The sequence below is a fragment of the Uranotaenia lowii genome, chromosome 3 (genome assembly GCF_029784155.1).
Source record: "Uranotaenia lowii strain MFRU-FL chromosome 3, ASM2978415v1, whole genome shotgun sequence".
Classification (NCBI taxonomy): Eukaryota; Metazoa; Arthropoda; class Insecta; order Diptera; family Culicidae; genus Uranotaenia; species Uranotaenia lowii.
In genome coordinates this window covers 13,510,120-13,534,501 of record NC_073693.1, presented here as the reverse complement: position 1 = coordinate 13,534,501, position 24,382 = coordinate 13,510,120, and the positions used below count along the sequence as shown (strand labels likewise).

Below are 24,382 nucleotides of genomic sequence, written 5' to 3'. Positions count from 1 at the left end.
TCATTTTTGTCATTTTTGTCATTTTTGTCATTGTTGTTTTTTTTGTTATTTTTGTCATTTTTGTCATTTTTGTCATTTTTGTCATTTTTGTCATTTTTGTCATTTTTGTCATTTTTGTCATTTTTGTCATTTTTGTCATTTTTGTCATTTTTGTCATTTTTGTCATTTTTGTCATTTTTGTCATTTTTGTCATTTTTGTCATTTTTGTCATTTTTGTCATTTTTGTCATTTTTGTCATTTTTGTCATTTTTGTCATTTTTGTCATTTTTGTCATTTTTGTCATTTTTGTCATTTTTGTCATTTTTGTCATTTTTGTCATTTTTGTCATTTTTGTCATTTTTGTCATTTTTGTCATTTTTGTCATTTTTGTCATTTTTGTCATTTTTGTCATTTTTGTCATTTTTGTCATTTTTGTCATTTTTGTCATTTTTGTCATTTTTGTCATTTTTGTCATTTTTGTCATTTTTGTCATTTTTGTCATTTTTGTCATTTTTGTCATTTTTGTCATTTTTGTCATTTTTGTCATTTTTGTCATTTTTGTCATTTTTGTCATTTTTGTCATTTTTGTCATTTTTGTCATTTTTGTCATTTTTGTCATTTTTGTCATTTTTGTCATTTTTGTCATTTTTGTCATTTTTGTCATTTTTGTCATTTTTGTCATTTTTGTCATTTTTGTCATTTTTGTCATTTTTGTCATTTTTGTCATTTTTGTCATTTTTGTCATTTTTGTCATTTTTGTCATTTTTGTCATTTTTGTCATTTTTGTCATTTTTGTCATTTTTGTCATTTTTGTCATTTTTGTCATTTTTGTCATTTTTGTCATTTTTGTCATTTTTGTCATTTTTGTCATTTTTGTCATTTTTGTCATTTTTGTCATTTTTGTCATTTTTGTCATTTTTGTCATTTTTGTCATTTTTGTCATTTTTGTCATTTTTGTCATTTTTGTCATTTTTGTCATTTTTGTCATTTTTGTCATTTTTGTCATTTTTGTCATTTTTGTCATTTTTGTCATTTTTGTCATTTTTGTCATTTTTGTCATTTTTGTCATTTTTGTCATTTTTGTCATTTTTGTCATTTTTGTCATTTTTGTCATTTTTGTCATTTTTGTCATTTTTGTCATTTTTGTCATTTTTGTCATTTTTGTCATTTTTGTCATTTTTGTCATTTTTGTCATTTTTGTCATTTTTGTCATTTTTGTCATTTTTGTCATTTTTGTCATTTTTGTCATTTTTGTCATTTTTGTCATTTTTGTCATTTTTATCATTTTTATCATTTTTATCATTTTTATCATTTTTATCATTTTTGTCATTTTTGTCATTTTTGTCATTTTTGTCATTTTTGTCATTTTTGTCATTTTTGTCATTTTTGTCATTTTTGTCATATTTGTCATTTTTGTCATTTTTGTCATTTTTGTCATTTTTGTCATTTTTGTCATTTTTGTCATTTTTGTCATTTTTGTCATTTTTGTCATTTTTGTCATTTTTGTCATTTTTGTCATTTTTGTCATTTTTGTCATTTTTGTCATTTTTGTCATTTTTGTCATTTTTGTCATTTTTGTCATTTTTGTCATTTTTGTCATTTTTGTCATTTTTGTCATTTTTGTCATTTTTGTCATTTTTGTCATTTTTGTCATTTTTGTCATTTTTGTCATTTTTGTCATTTTTGTCATTTTTGTCATTTTTGTCATTTTTGTCATTTTTGTCATTTTTGTCATTTTTGTCATTTTTGTCATTTTTGTCATTTTTGTCATTTTTGTCATTTTTGTCATTTTTGTCATTTTTGTCATTTTTGTCATTTTTGTAATTTTTGTAATTTTTGTAATTTTTGTAATTTTTGTCATTTTTGTCATTGTTCGGGCTCGGCCGATGGGGGGGTTCGGATTTCGAGGTATTTCTTCCCGTCTCTCGTCGACGGAATCTACCAGCAGCAAGAATGTCCAGGTAAGTCTTCGGCACTTCGCTAGTCAGCTGTTCACCCGCTGGGGGAAGAATTTGTTTTCCTCTTTGGGGTAGGTTTGCGAGTAAGCACCACACAGTATGCACGTTATAGTTGCGATTTGTTTACCACAATTGCCGATTTCGGATCCACTATGAGAAGTCGCTTAGTTGGACTTAATTTAATTAGGCTTTATTGGAGATGAAGTAAAATTCCGTGCTTCTATTTCAAGGTACTGATCTATTCTAACAACTAAAATGGCTTACATACTATTGTTTGTGTCTCTCTCGGCGAAAGTTCTTATGTTGCGAGAGAGTACATATTAATGCTAGGGTACGTGTACAGAAAGTGATGTTTGCGAGCAAATGGATTAAAGTGTCAAGTGAACATAAAACTAGACACATATTACAAACAAAAACTTAGATGCTATTTCCTGACCGGTACAGTACCGATCATTCCGGCCACCTTGAAACTGCCGTTTCAAACAAATTTTGGACCAATGGATTGCGGGCTCCTCAGTGGTTTGGACCATGCGACATGGTTGGGCCAGGGTACATAGTTGAACCAGGGTACATGGTTGGACCAGGAGACACGATAGGACCCGGGGACACGGTTGGACCAAGAGACACCAACCATCTTTGCGTCGGAAAGGCAGCTGTTTACTACTTCGGCTGGATTCGAAGGCACAACTAGCACGTCGCACATCGAGGAACCTGCTTCGTCTCAACTTAGGCACTGGTGCAGAATCTGTGGACGACAAAAGAGACCCGGTAGAACGAACGGCGTAGAGTAAGGTTAGAGGAACGCTAATCACCTGTTAGCGCCCCTTTAGCGCGTTGAGCAACATTCGGTGTGCTCTACCGATCTTTGTAGACTCTGCTGTTAATACCGATGTATTTGGCCGTTCTGGATGGTGGACGATGGAATTTCGCTACGATGCATGATAGTAGGAGATCTGGAATCGACAGAAGACCCGGTAGATCGAACGATAGGAGAAAAATGATAGGAACGCTAATCACCCATTAGCGCTCCGTTAGCGCGTTGAGCAACGTTCGGCGTGCTCTACCGATCTTGGACGATTCTGCTTGGGACTGGCTTGATAAAAGGCGATGAATACTCGATGGCGAAAAACAATGATGAGGTAGAGTGGTGATTGGGAAGGGATCTGAAATCAACGAAGACCAGCAGCCGAATTCCGGTACTTGAAGAAAATCTCCGAAAATCTCTTCTAAGGGTCCAACGCCGATTGACCGGCGCATAGGGCTGAGATAAAAGATCTCCACTGCTGGCGATCCGGAGCCAGCGTCTTCACTTGCTGCCAGCCAAGGTTCTCGTCAACTGTGCGGATTTCAGTGGCTAGACTTCGCCGCCACGAGCTTTTGGGCCTGCCTCTTCTCCGATGCCCATCTGGATTCCAGTCAAGCGCCTCTCTGCAAATCTATTAGCGCTCGACATGCGCGTTGAGTCACATTCGGCGTGCTCTGCCGGTCTTTGTAGATTGATCTCGTTGACAACAGATGGCGGGTATTACAGTATTAAGAAAGATCTGTAAACAACAAAGACCCGGTAGATCGAACGGTTGAAGTAAAGTTATAGGAACGCTAATCACCTTTTAGCGCTCTATAAGCGCGTTGAGCACGTTCGGCGTGCTCTACCGGTCTTTGTAGCTTTCTCTGGTCGATTGTAGGGTTGACGACTTGGCTGCTGGCGATGAGTAAGATGGTAATCCGATTCACCACTCTGACAAATAACTTGCTTGGTTGTCTCCAGTCCTAAAACAGGAACAACTCCATCTCGACTTGGATGAAGCTTCGCAATGCGACTTAGCGGCCGCAAGGTGGCGGAGCAGGGCCAGTTTTCCATGGACGAAAATTGACGTGTAGGGTCGTAGCAGCACTGACGCTTATCGGGGAAATGGAACATGCTGGACAGATTGCTGGCCACATTGTGCCCGTCTGTACCAATCTGGATAACCGGTGCGCGTTTAGCAGCGACAGTTCTCCAACGATGCGGTGGCGACTTTGAGCGTTGGGGTATACGGAACGGTGCTGTTGGCAGAACAGGTGCACAGTACTCCATAACGGTAACAGAAGGCTGCTTGGCCAAAGGGACAACGTAGCAGCAGGATCCACAGGCAGCGCCTTCTCCTTCATCGTTGATTTTGGTGTCGCTTAGAAAAGTGGCGGACAGCGAATTTCGTTGAACGACCGAACCGACGAGCAGCGTATCTTTGAGCGCGTACCCTGAGTTGAGCCCACAGGATGCGTTGAATACCACGCGTTCGTTGGTGGTTTTGCTGGCTTCCTTGAGCACCGGGTGATTTGGCAGATAGCAGTGTGGTTTGTAGTCTTCAACAGGATCGCTCTGGTGCGCCATTCCGAATTGGTCGTTACTTCCAGGAATCTTGTGGTGTGTATCTTTGGTGGAGTTTCGATGTGTGGCATTCGCTTCGTAATCTCCAAGGGTGGTTTGTGGATCCTTGGACAGAGAATGGTGGGCAGCGTATCCTTGATCGTGGATTTGAGTGGTGGAGGGTTCAACTTCCATTCTCTGAAATCCATCGGTGGTTTCCATTGGCCGGAACTCCCCAGGGATCGTTTCTAGGATTTGATCAACGGTGGAGAGGAAGCACGCTTGCGGTGCGGTGGTGGAGCTGGAATCCACTTTGCCGGAAACTGTCCAGCCGAAGAGGGTGTCCACCAAAAACGGGAAATTAGCACCAAGAGAGTGGCGTACGCCTGTGTGGAATTCATGGTAACATTCTCCACCGATGATCATGTCGATTGTTGCTGGAACGTTGAACTGAGGATCCGCCAATGGAACCTTCGGCATTCTCCAGACAGTTGAATCGATCGGGGATGTTGGGAGATATGATGTTGGTTTCTTCATGACGAGGAAATCGAGTGTGGTGGAGAAGTCGCTGTTCCTAGATACGATCTTAGCAGCTAACTTGTGCTTGATGCGCTTCACTGACTCTCCAATTCCGGCAACTGCGATGTCCACGGGGCTTTGACGGGTGACGAGTTCGTTCGCCAGCTTCCTGGTTATGAAGTTGGACATCGCTGCAGAATCTAGCAGAGCTCTAGCAGGAATCTTTCGACCGTATCGGTCGACTACTAATAGCGAGACTGTCTCCAAGAGAACGGTTGAATCAGAATGCACGGAAAGATTTACTGTTGAGGGGCTAAGCAATTTACTGGGGCCTGGATTCGCTTGTACGGGATGTGGTTCCTCAGTAGAGAGTTGCTCTAGATGTGATATGTGGTGGTCGTGCAACATGGTGTGATGTTTTGCTTGACAAATCCTGCACAGAAACTTGGATTTGCAGGATGTTGCCCGGTGGTTTGCGCGAAAGCAATTCCAGCAAAGATTGTGCTGTGTCACAAGCTCTCGCCGTTGGGAGCTTGACAGGTTCGAAAATGCTGGACATTGGTGCAATGGATGTTGTCTCAGGCAACAGTGGCATGGCGAAGTGCTGGATTGAGTTTCGGAAGTAGCTGTGTTCACGACAGATCGGATGGGAACTGGTTTCTTCGGGATTTGTCCGGCCACCTTGGAAACGGTAGGCACTGAGGAACGATGTTGGAGATCGCTGTCCACGGATTTCAACATCCGGACCTGGTGGATGAGAAACTCGATGAGCTCTTCGTATTTCACCTCGTCCTTCTGTCGAGTATCTTGCTCCCATGCACGAATCGTCGCCGAATCCAACTTGTTTGAAAGGATGAAGATGAGCGGAGTGTCCCAATGCTCGATCGGTTCGCCCAACTTTCCCAAAGCCTTGACGTGTCGCTGAAAATCATCCACTAGTGTGTTGAGGTCTTGAGCTGACTCATACTGGATCGGTGGAAGATTGTACAGGCCTCGAAACAGCTCCTTCTTGAGGAATCGCTTGTTGTCGTAGCGCTTTTTCAATGCGTCCCACGTCGACGCATAGTTATCGGCTTGGATATCCACAGACTCAAACGGTTTTCTTGCCTCTCCTTCCAGCGACTGCAACAGGTACTGCAGTTTGTTGACGATCGGTATGTCCTCGTTGCAGTGGATCATCGAAATGAAGTTGTCGCGAAATGATATCCATCGCGATTCATCCCCGCTAAACTTCGGTAGATCGATTTTAGGCAGCCGATGATGGAAACTGGAAGACATGCTATGAGAAGTCGATGCGTGCATGATCGTCGAACTCAGAAGATGCTCCCTGCTTTCCAGCTTTGACAACAAAAAACCTTTCGCTCTGCAAAACCGATCCTCGAAATCCGCCCGGAACTCCAGATGTGTCTCGAACCGTTCTTCGTTGTCACCCATCTCGATGTCGTTTTGCACGTTCAAGAAGAGTTCGTTGCACTTGTTGAGCGCCTCCAAACGTACCGCAACCTGGCAACAATCCCGTTCATAGGTGAAATCCGCTACGAATTTCTCCACCACATCTCGTTCGGCACATGCTCGTCGTCTCGTCAGAAGGTCCGCTGCTAGTTTTTTCTCCGCCTTGCTAGCCATCACTCAACACCACTCAAATCACACTCGAAAACACCAAAAAGACCGTAAATGCCACCAATGATTGACTTTCGGATGATTTTTTATAAATAAATATTTTCAATTTATTTTTATTTCGTATGAATTGCTATTGGTTTGGCCGGTACTGTTATCAGCAACTTGTATTAATGCCACCCAGTAATGTTACAATCGCCTCTAAATGAACTCCGAAAGCGATTAGAATTTTTTTCCAAAAATCCGATTTTTGAAGTGTTGCTATAATTTTGCACGATACTGTAGTCAAGCAACTTGCCCCAACGCGCCTCAGCAATGTTTCAGTGTCTCAGTGACCACTGGAAGTGAATTCCAATTTTTCCAAAAAACTTTCAAATTTGCAAGTGTCGATGTATTTTTGAACGACACTGTAGAGTGCACCACCCTTGATGCACTTGAAATTCGCCGTAGAACTGACTTTTGACCACGAAATGCAATTTTGTTTAAAAAAGTTATTAATGTTTTCCTTGTTGCAAAAGTTTTGCGCTGTACTGTGTTGCAAAATACTTGAACTGCAGTGTAATTCTGTCGTTTGTTTTGATTCCACAATTAACAAAGTTGATAGAATTTCGTTGCTGTTTTATCGCCAAATTTTGTGAAATTGCTTGATGTGGATCAACTACAAACCACAGCTGCTACTGCGCTCCCGAAGATGGCGAATGATGATTCCTCTGCTGGTCCAGATGAGCTTCCTGTCCTCGAATCCGGTTCGAAGGACCAAATGTTCGGGCTCGGCCGATGGGGGGGTTCGGATTTCGAGGTATTTCTTCCCGTCTCTCGTCGACGGAATCTACCAGCAGCAAGAATGTCCAGGTAAGTCTTCGGCACTTCGCTAGTCAGCTGTTCACCCGCTGGGGGAAGAATTTGTTTTCCTCTTTGGGGTAGGTTTGCGAGTAAGCACCACACAGTATGCACGTTATAGTTGCGATTTGTTTACCACAATTGCCGATTTCGGATCCACTATGAGAAGTCGCTTAGTTGGACTTAATTTAATTAGGCTTTATTGGAGATGAAGTAAAATTCCGTGCTTCTATTTCAAGGTACTGATCTATTCTAACAACTAAAATGGCTTACATACTATTGTTTGTGTCTCTCTCGGCGAAAGTTCTTATGTTGCGAGAGAGTACATATTAATGCTAGGGTACGTGTACAGAAAGTGATGTTTGCGAGCAAATGGATTAAAGTGTCAAGTGAACATAAAACTAGACACATATTACAAACAAAAACTTAGATGCTATTTCCTGACCGGTACAGTACCGATCAGTCATTTTTGTCATTTTTGTCATTTTTGTCATTTTTGTCATTTTTGTCATTTTTGTCATTTTTGTCATTTTTGTCATTTTTGTCATTTTTGTCATTTTTGTCATTTTTGTCATTTTTGTCATTTTTGTCATTTTTGTCATTTTTGTCATTTTTGTCATTCTTGTGATTTTTATCATTTTTGTCATTTTTGTCATTTTTGTCATTTTTGTCATTTTTGTCATTTTTGTCATTTTTGTCATTTTTGTCATTTTTGTGATTTTTGTCATTTTGTGCATTTTTGTCATTTTTGTCATTTTTGTCATTTTTGTCATTTTTGTCATTTTTGTCATTTTTGTCATTTTTGTCATTTTTGTCATTTTTGTCATTTTTGTCATTTTTGTCATTTTTGTCATTTTTGTCATTTTTGTCATTTTTGTCATTTTTGTCATTTTTGTCATTTTTGTCATTTTTGTCATTTTTGTCATTTTTGTCATTTTTGTCATTTTTGTCATTTTTGTCATTTTTGTCATTTTTGTCATTTTTGTCATTTTTGTCATTTTTGTCATTTTTGTCATTTTTGTCATTTTTGTCATTTTTGTCATTTTTGTCATTTTTGTCATTTTTGTCATTTTTGTCATTTTTGTCATTTTTGTCATTTTTGTCATTTTTGTCATTTTTGTCATTTTTGTCATTTTTGTCATTTTTGTCATTTTTGTCATTTTTGTCATTTTTGTCATTTTTGTGATTTTTGTCATTTTGGGCATTTTTGTCATTTTTGTCATTTTTGTCATTTTTGTCATTTTTGTCATTTTTGTCATTTTTGTCATTTTTGTCATTTTTGTCATTTTTGTCATTTTTGTCATTTTTGTCATTTTTGTCATTTTTGTCATTTTTGTCATTTTTGTCATTTTTGTCATTTTTGTCATTGTTGTCATTTTTGCCATTTTTGTCATTTTTGTCACTTACTTACTAACGATTTGACTTGACTTTGTAACGATTTGGCTTGTGCTTCAAAAAATATTATAATTCAATTAAGTTAAACTTTAAAGATTCTTTAAATTTTGTTAAATTTTCCGTATTCGGCAGAATTTGAATAAATGACCAAAAAGAAAGCTTCTAAAATCTTTTTTTCAGAAGTCAAAATGACTCACCATCTACGAGAAAGTTGATCTTTGGATTAAAACCTCCATATTCAGAACACTATAATATTCTACTGTTTTGCTAAAAAAGTTCACAATTTTTGTGCAGCGAATTTTAAACCTTTTTCCTGATGTTTTCTCTCAGCTGAAGCTTTCTCAAAAACAAATGCCTATAGATATAATACAAACTTAGCTTTGTACCTCGGAAATATATTAATTTTGTTGCATTGAATAATTTTTCAAGAATGGTTGATAAGAATTCAGAATTTGAGTGATGATATGGAAATCAACATTCTTTTCTTTGTTTTTGAAAATTCACATTTTTTTTTTAATCAAATTTTAGATACAATTTTTTTATTTTGATTTTGGATTCATGCTGAATTCAACTGTTTGCAAAGTAGTTGTCAAAAGCTACAGTTAAGAGAAACTTAAAAACATGAGAATTTTTGTCAAAAATTAAAAAAAAAATTCTTGAACCATAAATTGTTTAGTAGAACTAAAATTGTTTGAACCTATGAAACAAAACTTCTGTGGGGTTTTCAGGGTTAACATTGAAAAATGGTTACACAGTAAAATCAAAATTAAAAAATTAGACTTCGAGCAGATGTCCTACGCTTCTGAAGTGGCCATTCGAAAATTGATTACCTCATTGGAAAGTTTTTACTGAAATTTAAATTTCAAACTATAATGGAAAATAACTTTTTATGTTTGAAAAACGTTCCCACGGAGTAAAAAAAAATTCAAATTCAAGATTATACCAACTGGAAAAAGTTCTAATTTTTTTTCGAGCATTTTCGTGTATTTTGTACCGGCTTTTTGCCGCTTGGGAGGTGATCACTTCGATCACTGCCCCCCTCTTCCCCACTCCCCCTGGGGACCGCGCATGCCCTCATGCCTAAAATTATTAAGTCCCTAAGTCCTTTATGTCCTCAATACTCAATTTCACAAGTCTTAGAATTTCTCCGGTCCATCCGCCCATGCGCCCAAATTCTCAAGTCCGTAAGTCATGAAATTTTCAAGTGCTGAATTTTGTCTTTAAATCTTAAATTTTTAAGTCCTCTTCAAGTCATCAACCTTTTCAATATTCAAGTACTCAAGTCATCAGATCCAATCTTCAATGACGATTGGAAGACTTGAAGGCTCAAGACTTCAAGTTTTTAAGCCCTCAAATCCTCAAGTTCCTTTGCCTCAAAATCCTTTACCTCTCATGCCTTGAAATTCTCAATTTTGGGAACTTAACCCTCAAATTTGCATGCCCTTTGCTCCTCAAGTTTCATCCAAGCTCTCACAATTGAAGAGTTAAAGCCTGCAAGTGCCTGCAATTCTTCTCATTATCAATTCTTCATGTCTTGAAGTCATGTTCTCGTTGAGTCACAAAATCATTAAGCGATCAAGTTCTCAAGTCTCCAAGGTTTCGTCTTTAAATCATGAACGTTCACTTCTCTTATTTTTTAAACTAAAATCTTGATAACAATGTCCAGATCCTTTTGACCTAACTATTGACGATGCCAACTTGAATGAATTTTGAAACCATCTTGTTGTGTCTCATCAAACTTTCTAGACAATTAGAAGCTCATTAATGGAAAATGACCTTGCAAATGATTGATGACATTTACAAATTTTTCTCTCTTCTCAGGTTCCAGAAATCGAATGAAGGTTCCTCACTTGAGAAATAGCAAAAACGGTCACCGGCATTTCCAACCCTAGAGGAAAGACCAACATCGCGAAGGGCGCGGAAAATCAACAGAAAACGATAAGAAAAAGGCCAAAGAAAACAAAAGACCCGGAGAAGAATCGCGACTTCGCGAAAGACACGCACCATCTCCTCATCTGGTTAGGGTGTGCCATTTGTGGAGGTTAAGGTAGCTTTTTTCCGTTTTTCTTCGGTAGCTCCAAACAGTGTATTTGCTCACTTTTCTGCTGCGTTCCTATCTCAATATTTTACTACCAGACCGAGTCGGTTTTTGCTGCGTGCTGCCGGAATTCATTCAGTTGTGTTTGAAACGGAAACGCGATTGGTCAGCTATAAGCTCGGTCGGAGTGTTTTGTGTCTGGGGTGCCAGGTGATTATAAGTTGGGTTCGATGGGAACGAGATTAATTCTTAGGCGCTGAACAGGTGTTACAATGTGAAAAAGGATTATAGTGATCGAATGGAAAGGGGGGATGATTGGGGAGAGGAAAAATCCAAGTTAAAAAGTGTATTGGCTTCGGCCAACTAGAAAAAAGAAGTTACCGGTAAAATTCAAGCTAAGCAAAAAATGTGGGATTCCAACGAAACGTCCACGTTGTTTTTCCGGAGTTCGGTCCGTGCGGAATCCGGTTCCGGACTTCCGTTTCCGGACGAGCTGGATCCAATGTCTTCGGTGAATGCCTCGCTGGCACTACAGTGTGAGGCACAGCTGCGGGCCGAGCAGTTCCTGGAAGATTTGGCGTGCCCAACGTTTTTCGACAGTGTTTCCTGTTGGCCGAGGACGCCGCCGGATACCAGGGCCGTTTTGCAGTGCTTTGCCGAGTTCGGTGGGGTGCAGTATGATGTTACACGTAAGTTGTATGATATTATGAACCTATTTGTCATAACATAGACATGAGTGCTTAATTTAATCGCATGAAAACATGAAGAGATAAGATAAGAATATTTAACAAAATGTGTCTTGAAACTTCTTAAAAGCAAACAAATTAAAACAGACAAAGAATGTAAAGGTTAAAAATGTAATCGTACCATGTAATGATATGCATTGATTTTTTCATATTCACATGGAATAATTATACAAGATAAGTTTGAATTATTTGTTTACAGTCGTTTATAAGTCTTGTCGCCGACCGTGGCCTACAGGATAGCGTTTAAGATGTACGCTTTAGTCTTAAGAAGAATTTTGATCTTTTCAAAGAAACATGAGTTTTCACTGAGATCCTATATGTCTGTGTTTCTTAAAAAAGGGTCGTTCGGTTGTACCTAAACATATGGAGAAGATTGTTTCTTTTTTTTTCTCTATATCTCAACGACTTTAACTTATGTCCTTGTTTTTTTTTTTTGTAAATTGGAAATGAGTCCATCAGGAAAGGATAGATTGTGAGAGAAGGTAAAGAAAATAAGAATACTTTTTATTTGGAAAATGTCGAAAAATTACTGATTGCGCTGTGCTGGATTTGAACCTACAATCTCCTGCTTTCTAGGCCTACGCATCGACTTTGCTACAGACGTCTGAAGTATACACAGTAAATGCGAGGCAGACTGCCAATCTCGGCCAGGCAGGAAGAATTGTTTTGTCACCGTGCAAGTTTGTTTTCCAGTTTCTCAAGTCTTCTGTCTGTAGATCATGCTTCCCTTATAGAACTCATGCTTGAAGTTTTCTTAAGCGCGTTATTTGCTCAAACTATGAAATGAATGAAAATTTCGAAGATTTTGAAACGCAATCTGATTTACTCTCAAATTAAATAATGACTGCAATCGAATTTGTACTTTTATTAAACCAATTGTGGCTTCAGAGAGGCTCATAGGACATAGCTATGTCATGTGTCTTATTGTATTTGTATCTTTGATGTGAAAATTCTTATTGAAAGAGCCATTTTTAAACTGTTTTCTGCACACTTTTAAAAACTAGCTGACCCGGTAAACTTCGTTTGACTTTCTACTTCATAAATCGTTAGAAAATGTTTAACTTCATCTATATGTCTTTAACTTCTTCATGCTCGTGATACAATTTCTATGAAAATCGTCATAAAATGGTTGGAGTTGTGTCCCATTTCAAGTTGATTTTGTATGGGAGATTCTCGAATCTATTATACAAATCACCTTCGACCCGAAAAAAAACACACGGACACCAAATTTCATTTCATTCCGACCGTACGTTTGTACGTGATGGCGTTACAAAGAAAACACCTCCATATTTATATAAAAGATAATTGACAGTTCTTGCGGCTTTACCTAAGAATAGAGAAAAATTTGAGAAAACATAAATTGAAGAACTTTTCATCCACACACACGTAAATACGATCCAAAATGAGGATTTGTGCGTTTTTTAAGGAATGCCAAATAAGAAGTTTGGACCGAATGTTTAAAGGAAAAAAAAGGAGTTTACTCGAATAAAATGCAACACGTGTACAAAATTTGGTGAATCTGTCATGTGGTTTTTGAGGTAGCGTCCAATACAGATGCTTATAAGTTTTTTTTTTGTGTAGGATCGAGAAAAATCAAGAATAGTCCCAGTGGGAGAACCAAAAACAGCTGGAGATTAAACAGCTGGAAATAAGAACAAAATTCATGTTGCAAATCGTTAAAATACGTGGCCACACCATGGTCCGTGGGCCCGTGGCTGTCTTTTCATGGCCCGAAACACTTTTCAGAATTATAAGAAGAATTTGGTAAAAATCACCTCAATCTTAATCAACTACAATCAAAAAGAAGTTTGAGAAATCTTAGTGGAACCTCTTCGAGAAACATCAAGTTTCATTGCGATCTAATTTATGTTAAGTTTTCCAGGTTTCAAAATTTTCATTTGATCAAATTTCAAAATTTTCAACTCAAAAACCGTAAAATATCCGAGAAAACTCAGCTAAATTCTAGGAATTTCTGATAAAAAAAAACAAAAAAAAAATTAAAGATAACACATAAAAATTAACTTTTTTTTATCGAAGCACAGCGGGATTAGAATTCAATATTATTATTCTAAAAATTTTTAGCAAGTTTATTATGATAAAACAAACTAAAAAACATGTTGTTATTTGATGCAAAAATCATAATCTATGCTACCAATTTGAAGCTTTGGTTTGGATTTTACTTATACTGTAAATAAATTCCGCCAAAATCTGAGTTTTTATCTTCGAAATCCGGGAAATCAAGCCGGACCGGTCGTCTCCCACTATGTTTTTTTTTATAATGGACAAGCCCGGATAAAACCGAGCAATCTGGAATGCTAAATTCATGTATGTTTTTTTTTAAATAAATATGTAAGTAAATTGATTCAATTAAAATCTTGTTTATCTGATAGAATTTGAAACCACCAAAAGGTTACCGTCACTGAATAAAAAACCAGATACAAATCCAATTAGAATTTTTATTATCCACATATTCCATCACATATTCTTCGCATTGGTCTTAGAAGTTTTCCCCACCGTATGGGAGCGATAAACCTGTTCAAGCCGACTCTGGTTTAAATTTTGAGAAGTGAGTAGTTTTGAGGGAATCGGTAAGACAGTAACATCATTTCAATCTATCGATTTTCGATCGTTGAGAACATCGAATCACATTCACATCACAATTAAAAATTATATTTTTAAGGGGGGGGTAGGGTCTAACACTTTCAAAAAATCGATTTTTTATTTTCTTATTGTAAAACATTTCAAGAATGTTGTGTCAAATTTTCAAGTCAATTGAAGCAAAACTGTAGAAGTTATAGGCCTTTATCTCCTTCTATCTAATACTGCAAGAAAGCAAGAGCAGAAACTTCAAACGCGTTTTTCTCGAAAGCACATTTTTAAAGTCCGTGGACATCGTCATTTGAAAACTACTTATCCGATTCTTTTCAAACTTGGAACATATTTTCTACATATAAAATACCAGACCCCAACGTTTTTCTTTTTTGATTTTTTTACTTTGGGGAGATTTAAGAGGTGCAAAATGGCGGATTTTGAAGTGAAAAATCGTAGTTTTTACTTCAAACAGCCACAAAAATTTAATAAAAATATTTTTAAGTGAAATAAAAACGTTGGGGCCCAGAAAAACATCTATTAAAAATATTTTGCTCTGATTTTTTGACTTCAGATGATTCTGTGCTGAGATACAGTGTCCACCGCAAATCCTGTTTTCTAAAAGGCATCCTCGAAAATGCTCCGTCACCGGCTCATTTTTCAATATTTTTCTACGAAAAAATTACTAAATGTTCTTTTAACAATGCTCTGTATAATGCAAAAAAATTGAATACATTTGTTTGAACGATAGCTCTAGAAAAAAATCGTGAAAATGGTGTTTTTTTATACCCGTTAGACCCTACCCCCCCCCTTAAGGTCACTTCAACTTTTTGTAGCTTGAATTCTCTGTTAAAAATTTCGTGTATCCATTATAATTTTTCTAAATTTTCACAGTGATTCAAAAATATCCAAACTTTCAAAAATATTCAAATATTTCATATGTGTTGTTTTTTTCCAAACTTCAATAGCAAAGGTTATCATTATGAAAGATATTCCAAATTTAAACATTCTGCAGTACTATCTCATCCAAAAAAAAAAAAGAAAAAAACTACAAAATTGTTGTAGAAGAACGGTGAGCTTGAAAATAGGATTTTTTTTAATTTAAAGACCACGAACTAGATTTATTGTTCATTGTAGTCATACTATTTGAAATTTATGGGATAAACAAACCCAGGAGATGGTAAATTTATTGAGAATCAAATAAAAACTATATGATGTTTATAATAGGGGAAAATTAAATCAGTTTATTTAGCTTTCAAATCAAGGTTCTATTTTCTGTTAGCTCGCAAGGAATATTTCAATCAGTGTATATACAATTCATTATGAAAAAAATAGGCTTTGTATAAAATCATGCATTTCACACATAGTAGCTATCAATTTTCCTATATTTTAACAAGGGATTTTCATAGGAAGCATTCGTTTCTACCATTACTCATTGAGATAAACCTAAACTAATTCTAATTTCTGATTGGCTAAAATGAATTTAACCAACAATCTTCCTCTTGAATCTTTACTTGATGCATATGCATAAATTTTTGATAACGTATGCAATAGACTGCCCCAAATGACCCGACTTTTAAAAAAGTTATACGCTGCAGGCTAAAATTGATCCTGGGCCTAGTACAAGATCTCATGCCAAATTTGGGCCAGATCGGACCACGGGAAGGGGTCGCTCAACGAGCCTGAAGTTTGTATGGGATTTTGAGACATTTTGTTCGAGAGGAACATGAAAAACCAGTTTTTCGTCAATAACTTTTGTCTCCCTCGACCGATTTCTTTCAAAAACAGGTTTTCTTAAAGCCTATATTATGACAAATATTTCATCCGAAGGTTGCATTTCAATTAAAGTTAAGATAAAAAAGTTATTAAGCTTCAAAAATTGGTTAACTTTTTTAAGGGCGATATTCATCATTGTTTTAATGAGGCGACTAAAGTCCGACGAGAACACTCAATGTGAAATGCATGCGTTTCGTCAAATTATGACCGATTTTAACCATTGTTGCTGCACTCGATTGCAATTTTTAATGTTTTTTCTAATATTTGAGTTTGGATGATATTCACTTGATAGTTCGGGATGAAGTAAGGGCGGAGAAATGCTTGACGATTAAAAAAAAATTGCATAACCACAGGGGCTCAGGAACATGACTGGACGATTTGTGAGCCCAATTAAAAGGTAAATTTTCAAAAAACAGGTCCATTTATAGTCTTTTCACGTTTTTCCATTATTTTAGCTGTAGTTAAAACAATGTACTTTATTTGGCTTAGAGTGTTTTTTATTACAAAAAAAAAAAATGAGGTTGACACGTGAAGTTATTCCAAATCTTTTTTTTATTCATAGGGTAATTAACAAAGTTCAAATTATGCACATCATTTCAGATCAAATTATATTTTGTTGGAGATTTGAATTTTTTTCGATGTGCCTGAACTACCTTCAATAAAAATTGCAGTTGTTCTTCAATTTTGGGTATTTGGCCATTAAATTCCGAAATCAATGCAACACCTCTTTCGCCACAGTCGTTCACTACGGTTACCATCTTTAAAATCTCTCTGGATTTTACATAGTTTGAGTTTTGATTCCATTTGTTGGGATTTTCTTTTAAAAAGTCTTTTGATAAACCAGTAATTTCAAAAAAAAAAAACTGTTCGTATTCCTAGAAACGAAACTTGCAAGTTTGAAATCTTTGAGCAGATCAAAATTCTCGATTTTGGCTCTGAAGCTTCGATTTTCATGTGTTACATTTTGTTGAAGTGCTTCAACCATATCTTGTTTTTCTTCCAAGGAAACATTTTCGTCAAAAAAAGCCAGAGCAACATATTCCGCACCAAGATACCACAAGTGTTTCGCCATTTTGTTTGCAGCAGCTTCGTAAATATTAATTTTATCGCAATCAATAGCGCTATGTCGTAGATGACTTTGAATCATTAGAAGATCGTTCCTGGGTGCCGATAAACTGTTTTGGGCAGTTGCCACAAGCATTCACTATTTCCGAAATGACCTAACCGACCGAAAACTGACAAACGAATTCTACATCGACACTTAATTTTCAGATTAATTTTTAGAATATTTAGGTTTTCTGGTATGAATGAAGTCGAAATATAAAGCAATTGCTTGGCAAATATCGTAACAACTGCTTCTTTTCGAAGCATGCACGGTAGCAGAATATTCAAATAAATTTCTTTGAAACGTAATGCGTACATTTTTTAAAAATTTCAAAATTAAACACAATTCACTCTCAACCGAATAAAACACTTTGTTGAAATCAATTAACAATAAATGATATTAAATTTCATTCTCTATCAAAAGCTTATCAGCTAATAAAATAAAAACGTGAGAAAAATATTTAAAAAAAATGATTTTTTTTTAGAAAAAAAAAGAATTGAAAATTTAGGCTTTAAAAAAACCGTTTTTGAAAGAAATCGGCTGACGGGAACCAAAGTTATTGATGAAAAACTTTTTTTTATTGGCTTCACAAATTGTCCAGTCATGTTCCTAAGCCCCTGCGGTTATGCATTTTTTTTTAAATCGTCAAGCATTTCTCCGCCCTTACTTCATCCCGAACTATCAAGTGAATATCATCCAAACTCAAATATTAGAAAAAAACATTAAAAATTGCAATCGAGCGCAGCAACAATGGTTAAAATCGGTCATAATTTGACGAAACGCATGCATTTCACATTGAGTGTTCTCGTCGGACTTTAGTCGCCTCATTAAAACAGTGATGAATATCACCCTTAAAAAAGTTAACCAATTTTTGAAGCTTAATAACTTTTTTATCTTAACTTTAATTGAAATGCAACCTTCGGATGAAATATTTGTCATAATATAGGCTTTAAGAAAACCTATTTTTGAAAGAAATCGGTCGAGGGAGACAAAAGTTATTGACGAAAAACTGGTTTTTCATGTTCCTCTCGAACAAAATGTCTCAAAATCCCATACAAACTTCAGGCTCGTTGAGCGACCCCTTCCCGTGGTCCGATCTGGCCCAAATTTGGCATGAGATCTTGTACTAGGCCCAGGATCAATTTTAGCCTGCAGCGTATGACATTTCACAGGGTTTAAATTTCCCATACAAATTTGAGGCAGGCTAATGTGTATGTATGTAATGAAATTGATTCAATAAAAATTGTGTTTATCTGATAGAATTTAATATTATCAAAAGGTTATCGTCACTGATTAAAAAAAAAGATACAAATCTAATTAGAATTTGTATGTCATAAATAACACAATATTTGACACATTATCTACACATTCCATCACATATTCTTCGCATTGGTCTTAGAAGTTTTCCCCACCGTATGAGAGCGATAAACCTTTTCAAGCCGACTCTGGTTTAAATTTTGAGAAGTGAGTAGTTTTGAGGGAATCGGTAAGACATCATTTCAATCTATCGATTTTCAATCGTTGAGAACATCGAATCACATTCACATCACAATTAAAAATTATATTTTTAAGGTCACTTCAACTTTTTGTAGCTTGAATTCTCTGTTAAAAATTTCGTGTATCCGTTATAATTTTTCTATATTTTCACAGTGATTCAAAAATATCCAAACTTTCAAAAATATCCATATATTTCATATGTGTTGTTTTTTTCCAAACTTCAATAGCAAAGGTTATCATTATGAAAGATATTCCAAATTTAAACATGGTGCAGTACTATCTTATTAAAAAAAAGAAAAAAACTACAAAATTGTTTTAGAAGAACGGTGAGCTTGAAAATAGGATTTTTTTAAATTTAAAGACCACAAACTAGATTTATTGTCCATTGTAGTCATACTATTTGAAATTTATGGAATAAACAAACCCAGGGGATTGTAAATTTATTGAGAATCAAATAAAAACTATATGATGTTTATAATAGGGGAAAATTAATTCAGTTTATTTTGCTTTCAAATCAAGGTTCTTTTTTCTGTAAGCTCACAAGCAATATTTCAACCAGTGTATTTACAATTCGTTATGAAAAAATAGACTTAGTATAAAAACATGCATTTCATACATAGTAGCTATCAATTTTCCTATATTTTAACAAGGGATTTAAAAAAAAGACATACACCGTCTTAGCCGATTTGGACTCTTACAGACTGAATAAATGACGCGGACAACTTGAGATTAACATTTAACACCCAGTACCGAGATGGGAATCGAACCCATGCCATCAGTGGACCACGCTCTTACCACGCTAACCACTCGACCACCGAGACGTACGGATTTTTACTCCATAGGAAGCATTCGTCCCTACCATTACTCATTGAGATAAACCTAAACTAATTCTAATTTCTGATTGGTTAAAATGAATTTAACCAACAATCTTCCTCTTGAATTTTTACTTGATGCATATGCATAAATTTATTATTTTTGATAACGTATGCAAATATCTGCATGTTTTTAATTTCTTCGAATACGAAGAAATAAATGTTGCTTGACCCACTGGGGAATTTCATTTTAAAAAATTGACTCGCCTGTAGAAAATGTTGGTTTAAGCAATCCCATGATTCAAGGAGTCCTAGAGGATCTAACGTTATGTTCATCAAGTTATGTCGTGAGCCGGAATACTATGAAAATAAAATAAAAAAATAAAACAAAGAGGATCTCATAGTGAGCTGAAATAGGAACTGGTTCGTGGTTGAACAATGAAAAGGCTTGGTTTCATTTCTACAAGGTGAAAAGCTGCCCACTGGAGAAATATACAAAATACGGTTATCAAGTTTGCGCAAAATTTTTGGATCGTTAGCGGGTAGGTATAAAAAAAATCGTTACGGATAGCTAAATGAACTCTTCAGCGGGCACCTGGCAGGTTTCCAATCAGAAACTTTTCGTTGGCAAGTCTCTCCCGGATGTTTCGAAGATAAACAAGGAAAAAAAAATGAAAAATTTGATGTTAAGCACATGAGGTGGCTGAAGATTTGTGGAAGCCGCAAATCAGTCAGTGTTCCATAACGATTCACACGATAAATAGTGAATCACTCAAAGAAGACTGCCCCCAAATGCGATCATTTGCGCTGCATAACACTTCAATAGGTCTAACAGAATTCATTCTCTGTTTTGGTAGGACCTGGAGTTGTTCCACTACGCGAAAACTGAGGTAGAGTGTCAAAAAGTCAAATATGTATCTTGTAAATAAATTTGTGATAACTTCGAAAAACAATTTTTTTTTAGTTATTTTGAAGGTTCAGGAAACAGATAACGTTATCAAAAATTGCTTCGATTAAAAAAAACAGGATGTTCCATAGTATACATTATAGATGACGCACCTGGTGCCCAAAAATTATAGTTGAAAAACTTCTTCATTGGACGCTATCTCAAAATCTACTTGACAGAACGTCACTCAAATTTGCACATGCATATATTATAATCCTTGGCAGCTTTCACCAATTCCCTTCATGCATTCAAAAGTTATTCACAAAACAGAATGTTGCATTCCGAAAACACTCCATATTATACAAACTTAATCCCTCTTGAGTGATTCCTAAGCTATAAGTATTATTTCCAGTGACACAATTATGTCCTAGTCCTGAGGAAAGTTTTGTTAAGTGGAGGTTCAAAATATTGAGAAATGATTGCCTGCCATGAATTGATTGTGTCCAAAACACGAACAATATTTTCCAGTCTGTCCTTCATTAATCAGATCGAAAAAAATCGATCATGAGATATGTAGGTCATCTGTACAACCTTTTAACAGGTTTATTGGTAGGGTATTTTGGACCACCTTGCAGCTATTTTCCAATTTTTTCTCTCGTAAATCAAGTTAATCATAGAAATTATTAACAAATATAGTTAAAACTCTTTTCTATCATTTTAATCATAGCTAACATTAAATTAAAATAAGCTGGTAAAAGATGGAAAATTAAAAATAAGGTTTTGATTTTTCACAGTTGAGCCAAATAAAGCGCACTTCAGGAGGACATGTATTGGAGTCAATTTTCAAGAGGTTTTCTGCATAGCTGTGATGAATTTCACAAACATGTTATCAGCTATAACAAAACATTGAAAACTATGCAAGGTCGAAGAACTAAAAAAAACTTGTTTTAATAGCAATATGACTCAAGTCGAAAATAGGTCCTGCTTAATTGCTTTGGGACTTATTTAGGATAAATACACCAAAACCAGGGTATTAAACTTGCTGTTAATTGTTTATGAACGTAATCATATCTGGAACGACGATATGCAGCAATGAAACAGCAAGGTTAAAACGACCTAACAGGGTTGCTAGCAAACCGGGAATACCGGGAAAAACTTTGGAATTTCATAAAATCACCTGGAAACCGGAAAACGGGAATTTCGGCACATCACCGGGAAAATTGTTATGTTTATCACTAAATTTAAAAAAAAATCATCTTTTAATATTTAATATTTGAATTTTAAAGGTAGTTTTCGTTAGTCTAGATACAGATTTACCTCAGAGACACTTATTTTCGTTCATTAGTGAACAAACGAAATTTTAATTGCTCTTACAACTGATTGTGGGCCAAATACGAGATATCTCGTTTTTTCGCTCTCCGCAAGTGTGCTACACTACTTACAAGCAAAACTCGAATGTAATTAAATTTGATTTGATTAGAAAAACCGGGAAAACTTAGGAATTTCAAAATAAAAAATCGCTAGCAACCCTGTTCTAAGTTGCCAATTTATATCACGTGAGAAATGTTGAATTCGCTGCAGTTGTTTTCATAAAATTTTCATTCCCCGCTATTTCTGTAAAAAAATTAAAAAAATGCATGTTGGATTTACCTTGGCACTTTTTTTTTAGATTTTTTTCATTGAAAGGGAATTTTCCCAGGAATTTTCCGTGTAATATTTTAGTGAAATGCTGGATTTTGAAGGATGCACTGGTAAAACTAAATTTTTAGTAAATTCTTTGTAATCTTTAATTTATTTCATTACATGATTATTTAAAAAAAAAATAGTTGAATAAAAATTTATCCTTACACAAAGGTTGCGGACACAAAAAACATTGCCACTCACATTAAAACAATATCTTTTTTTTTGCAATTTAAACAATTCTTAGTTTTTCTTCGAAATTCTTTTAAGTTTTTCACCAAGCACTTTATAAACTTTGAGATTTTCTTTTAGATTCTCGATTGATTTAAGAAGAACATTTAAAATTGTGAGAGAATAGTCAAAAAATATATTTGAAATGTGAAATTAACTGGCATTTATGAACTAGAATATTGGAATTTTATTTTAAGAAATTCGTTCCGGCAAATGATGATCGGTTTGTTTGTTCCACATCTGAATTATTAAATTTCAACTATGATTTGTTTTTTTTTTAATAATAATGAATTCGCAATGTCCAAGACTTAACTTTAAGCCTTATGATAGCAACCAAAAATAAAAAAATCTTGCTTACCGAAACTAAGATTCCTCTCTGGAGCCACTTTTTTACCGCAATTGTTCATTGCTATGAATTTTTATCCACAAATTATCCCAAAATTTCTAACTCAATCCTCTTTCATGGTTTGAGTATGACTGTTAATGAATAGATTTTTTTTTCGCTGTACACTAGCGTGCCAACAAATGGTGAGAAAATCAAAAGACTGCAAATTCTACTTAGCTTCAAACAATGGAACGAACCCTCGTCACCAGTTAACGAAATCCATAGTGACCCCTGCGTGAGATATCGCACAGCTGCCCGATTCTGATCCCGTACCCCCATGAGTAATCTTTTTTATCTCTCACACATCTGGAGCGTTAAGCATCCGTCAAAATGTCAAAATCAGCTTCCTATGGGTCAGGAAATGGAAACAGGCAGGGTAGCACATGTTCGAGACCCTATTTTTTCTATTCTTGTTCCATTCATGAAAGGTCCGGGTGCTAATTTGCTAGGGCAAAACATCTCTTTGGGTAAGTCATCATTATTGCTGCTGCTTCTGCTTTAGAGACGACCAATTATTTTATCGTGGAAAAAAATCAGCAACTCTGTTCGAATGGAAAATTGGCACTTCCTCGAAAGGTTGCGCTTCTGGAGAATATTTTCTTTTTCGTTCTCCCTAATGTTTCCCCGGGGCTGTTGAGAGTTTCGTTTGACTAATGAAATCAAGTCGAGCCATTTATAATGAAATAAGGCCAGTGGGCCAGCCAGCCAGTGGAAAATGTCTTGCATTATGAGATGACTGGGAACGAATGTCGAAAACCAAACGGGAAGTGGAAGCTCTTTTTTTTTTTATCTTTATTATAGAGACTTGAGTGGAAGCTCCTCCAAAGAACAATTTATTCGGGAAAGCAATAGAATTATAATTGGAAGGATCTTTGTCTATGGCATAGCTATTAAAGAACGGTTCATGACGAAAAGTGAAATTTAATTTTTCTTTCACAGTTTAACGTTATATTATTGTCATTTTTGTCACACTTTTTAGTTGAATTTTTATAAATTTTCTTGTCATATTTATGTCAATTTTGTCATATTTACCATTTTTGAAATTTTTGAAATTTTTGAAATGTTTGTCATCTTTGTCAATTTTAACAATTTTGAAAATTTTGAAAATTTTGACAATTTTGACAATTTTGACAATATTGACAATTTTGACAATTTTGACAATTTTGACAATTTTGACAATTTTGACAATTTTGACAATTTTGACAATTTTGACAATTTTGACAATTTTGACAATTTTGACAATTTTGACAATTTTGACAATTTGGACAATTTTGACAATTTTGACAATTTTGACAATTTTGACAATTTTGACAATTCTGACAATTTTGACAATTTTGACAATTTTGACAATTTTGACAATTTTGACAATTTTGACAATTTTGACAATTTTGACAATTTTGACAATTTTGACAATTTTGACAGTTTTAAAAATTTTGACATTTTTGTCATTTTTGTCATTCTTGTCATTCTTGTCATTTTTGTCATTTTTGTCATTTTTGTCATTTTTGTCATTTTTGTCATTTTTGTCATTTTTGTCATTTTTGTCATTTTTGTCATTTTTGTCATTTTTGTCATTTTTGTCATTTTTGTCATTTTTGTCATTTTTGTCATTTTTGTCATTTTTGTCATTTTTGTCATTTTTGTCATTTTTGTCATTTTTGTCATTTTTGTCATTTTTGTCATTTTTGTCATTTTTGTCATTTTTGTCATTTTTGTCATTTTTGTCATTTTTGTCATTTTTGTCATTTTTGTCATTTTTGTCATTTTTGTCATTTTTGTCATTTTTGTCATTTTTGTCATTTTTGTCATTTTTGTCATTTTTGTCATTTTTGTCATTTTTGTCATTTTTGTCATTTTTGTCATTTTTGTCATTTTTGTCATTTTTGTCATTTTTGTCATTTTTGTCATTTTTGTCATTTTTGTCATTTTTGTCATTTTTGTCATTTTTGTCATTTTTGTCATTTTTGTCATTTTTGTCA

At 35.2% G+C, this 24,382-nt stretch overlaps 1 protein-coding gene across 10 annotated transcripts in view; it reads left to right on the top strand.

The window, feature by feature from the left end:
* The window catches only part of LOC129754978 (diuretic hormone receptor-like), a 138,380-nt gene that overhangs the window by 36,708 nt on the left and 77,290 nt on the right, over positions 1–24,382 (top strand). For 9 of the 10 annotated variants that reach the window (XR_008739135.1, XR_008739134.1, XR_008739133.1 and 6 more), the window contains one exon: positions 10,480–11,385. Coding sequence is in view for 7 of the 10 variants with exons in the window: in XM_055751259.1 (XP_055607234.1) it covers positions 11,103–11,385 (283 nt within the window). In the remaining 3 variants the exon portion in view is untranslated. Of the gene's footprint in view, positions 1–7,256; positions 7,276–10,479; positions 11,386–24,382 lie in introns of those variants that run through there. The other variant, XM_055751257.1, reaches the window with a different exon arrangement.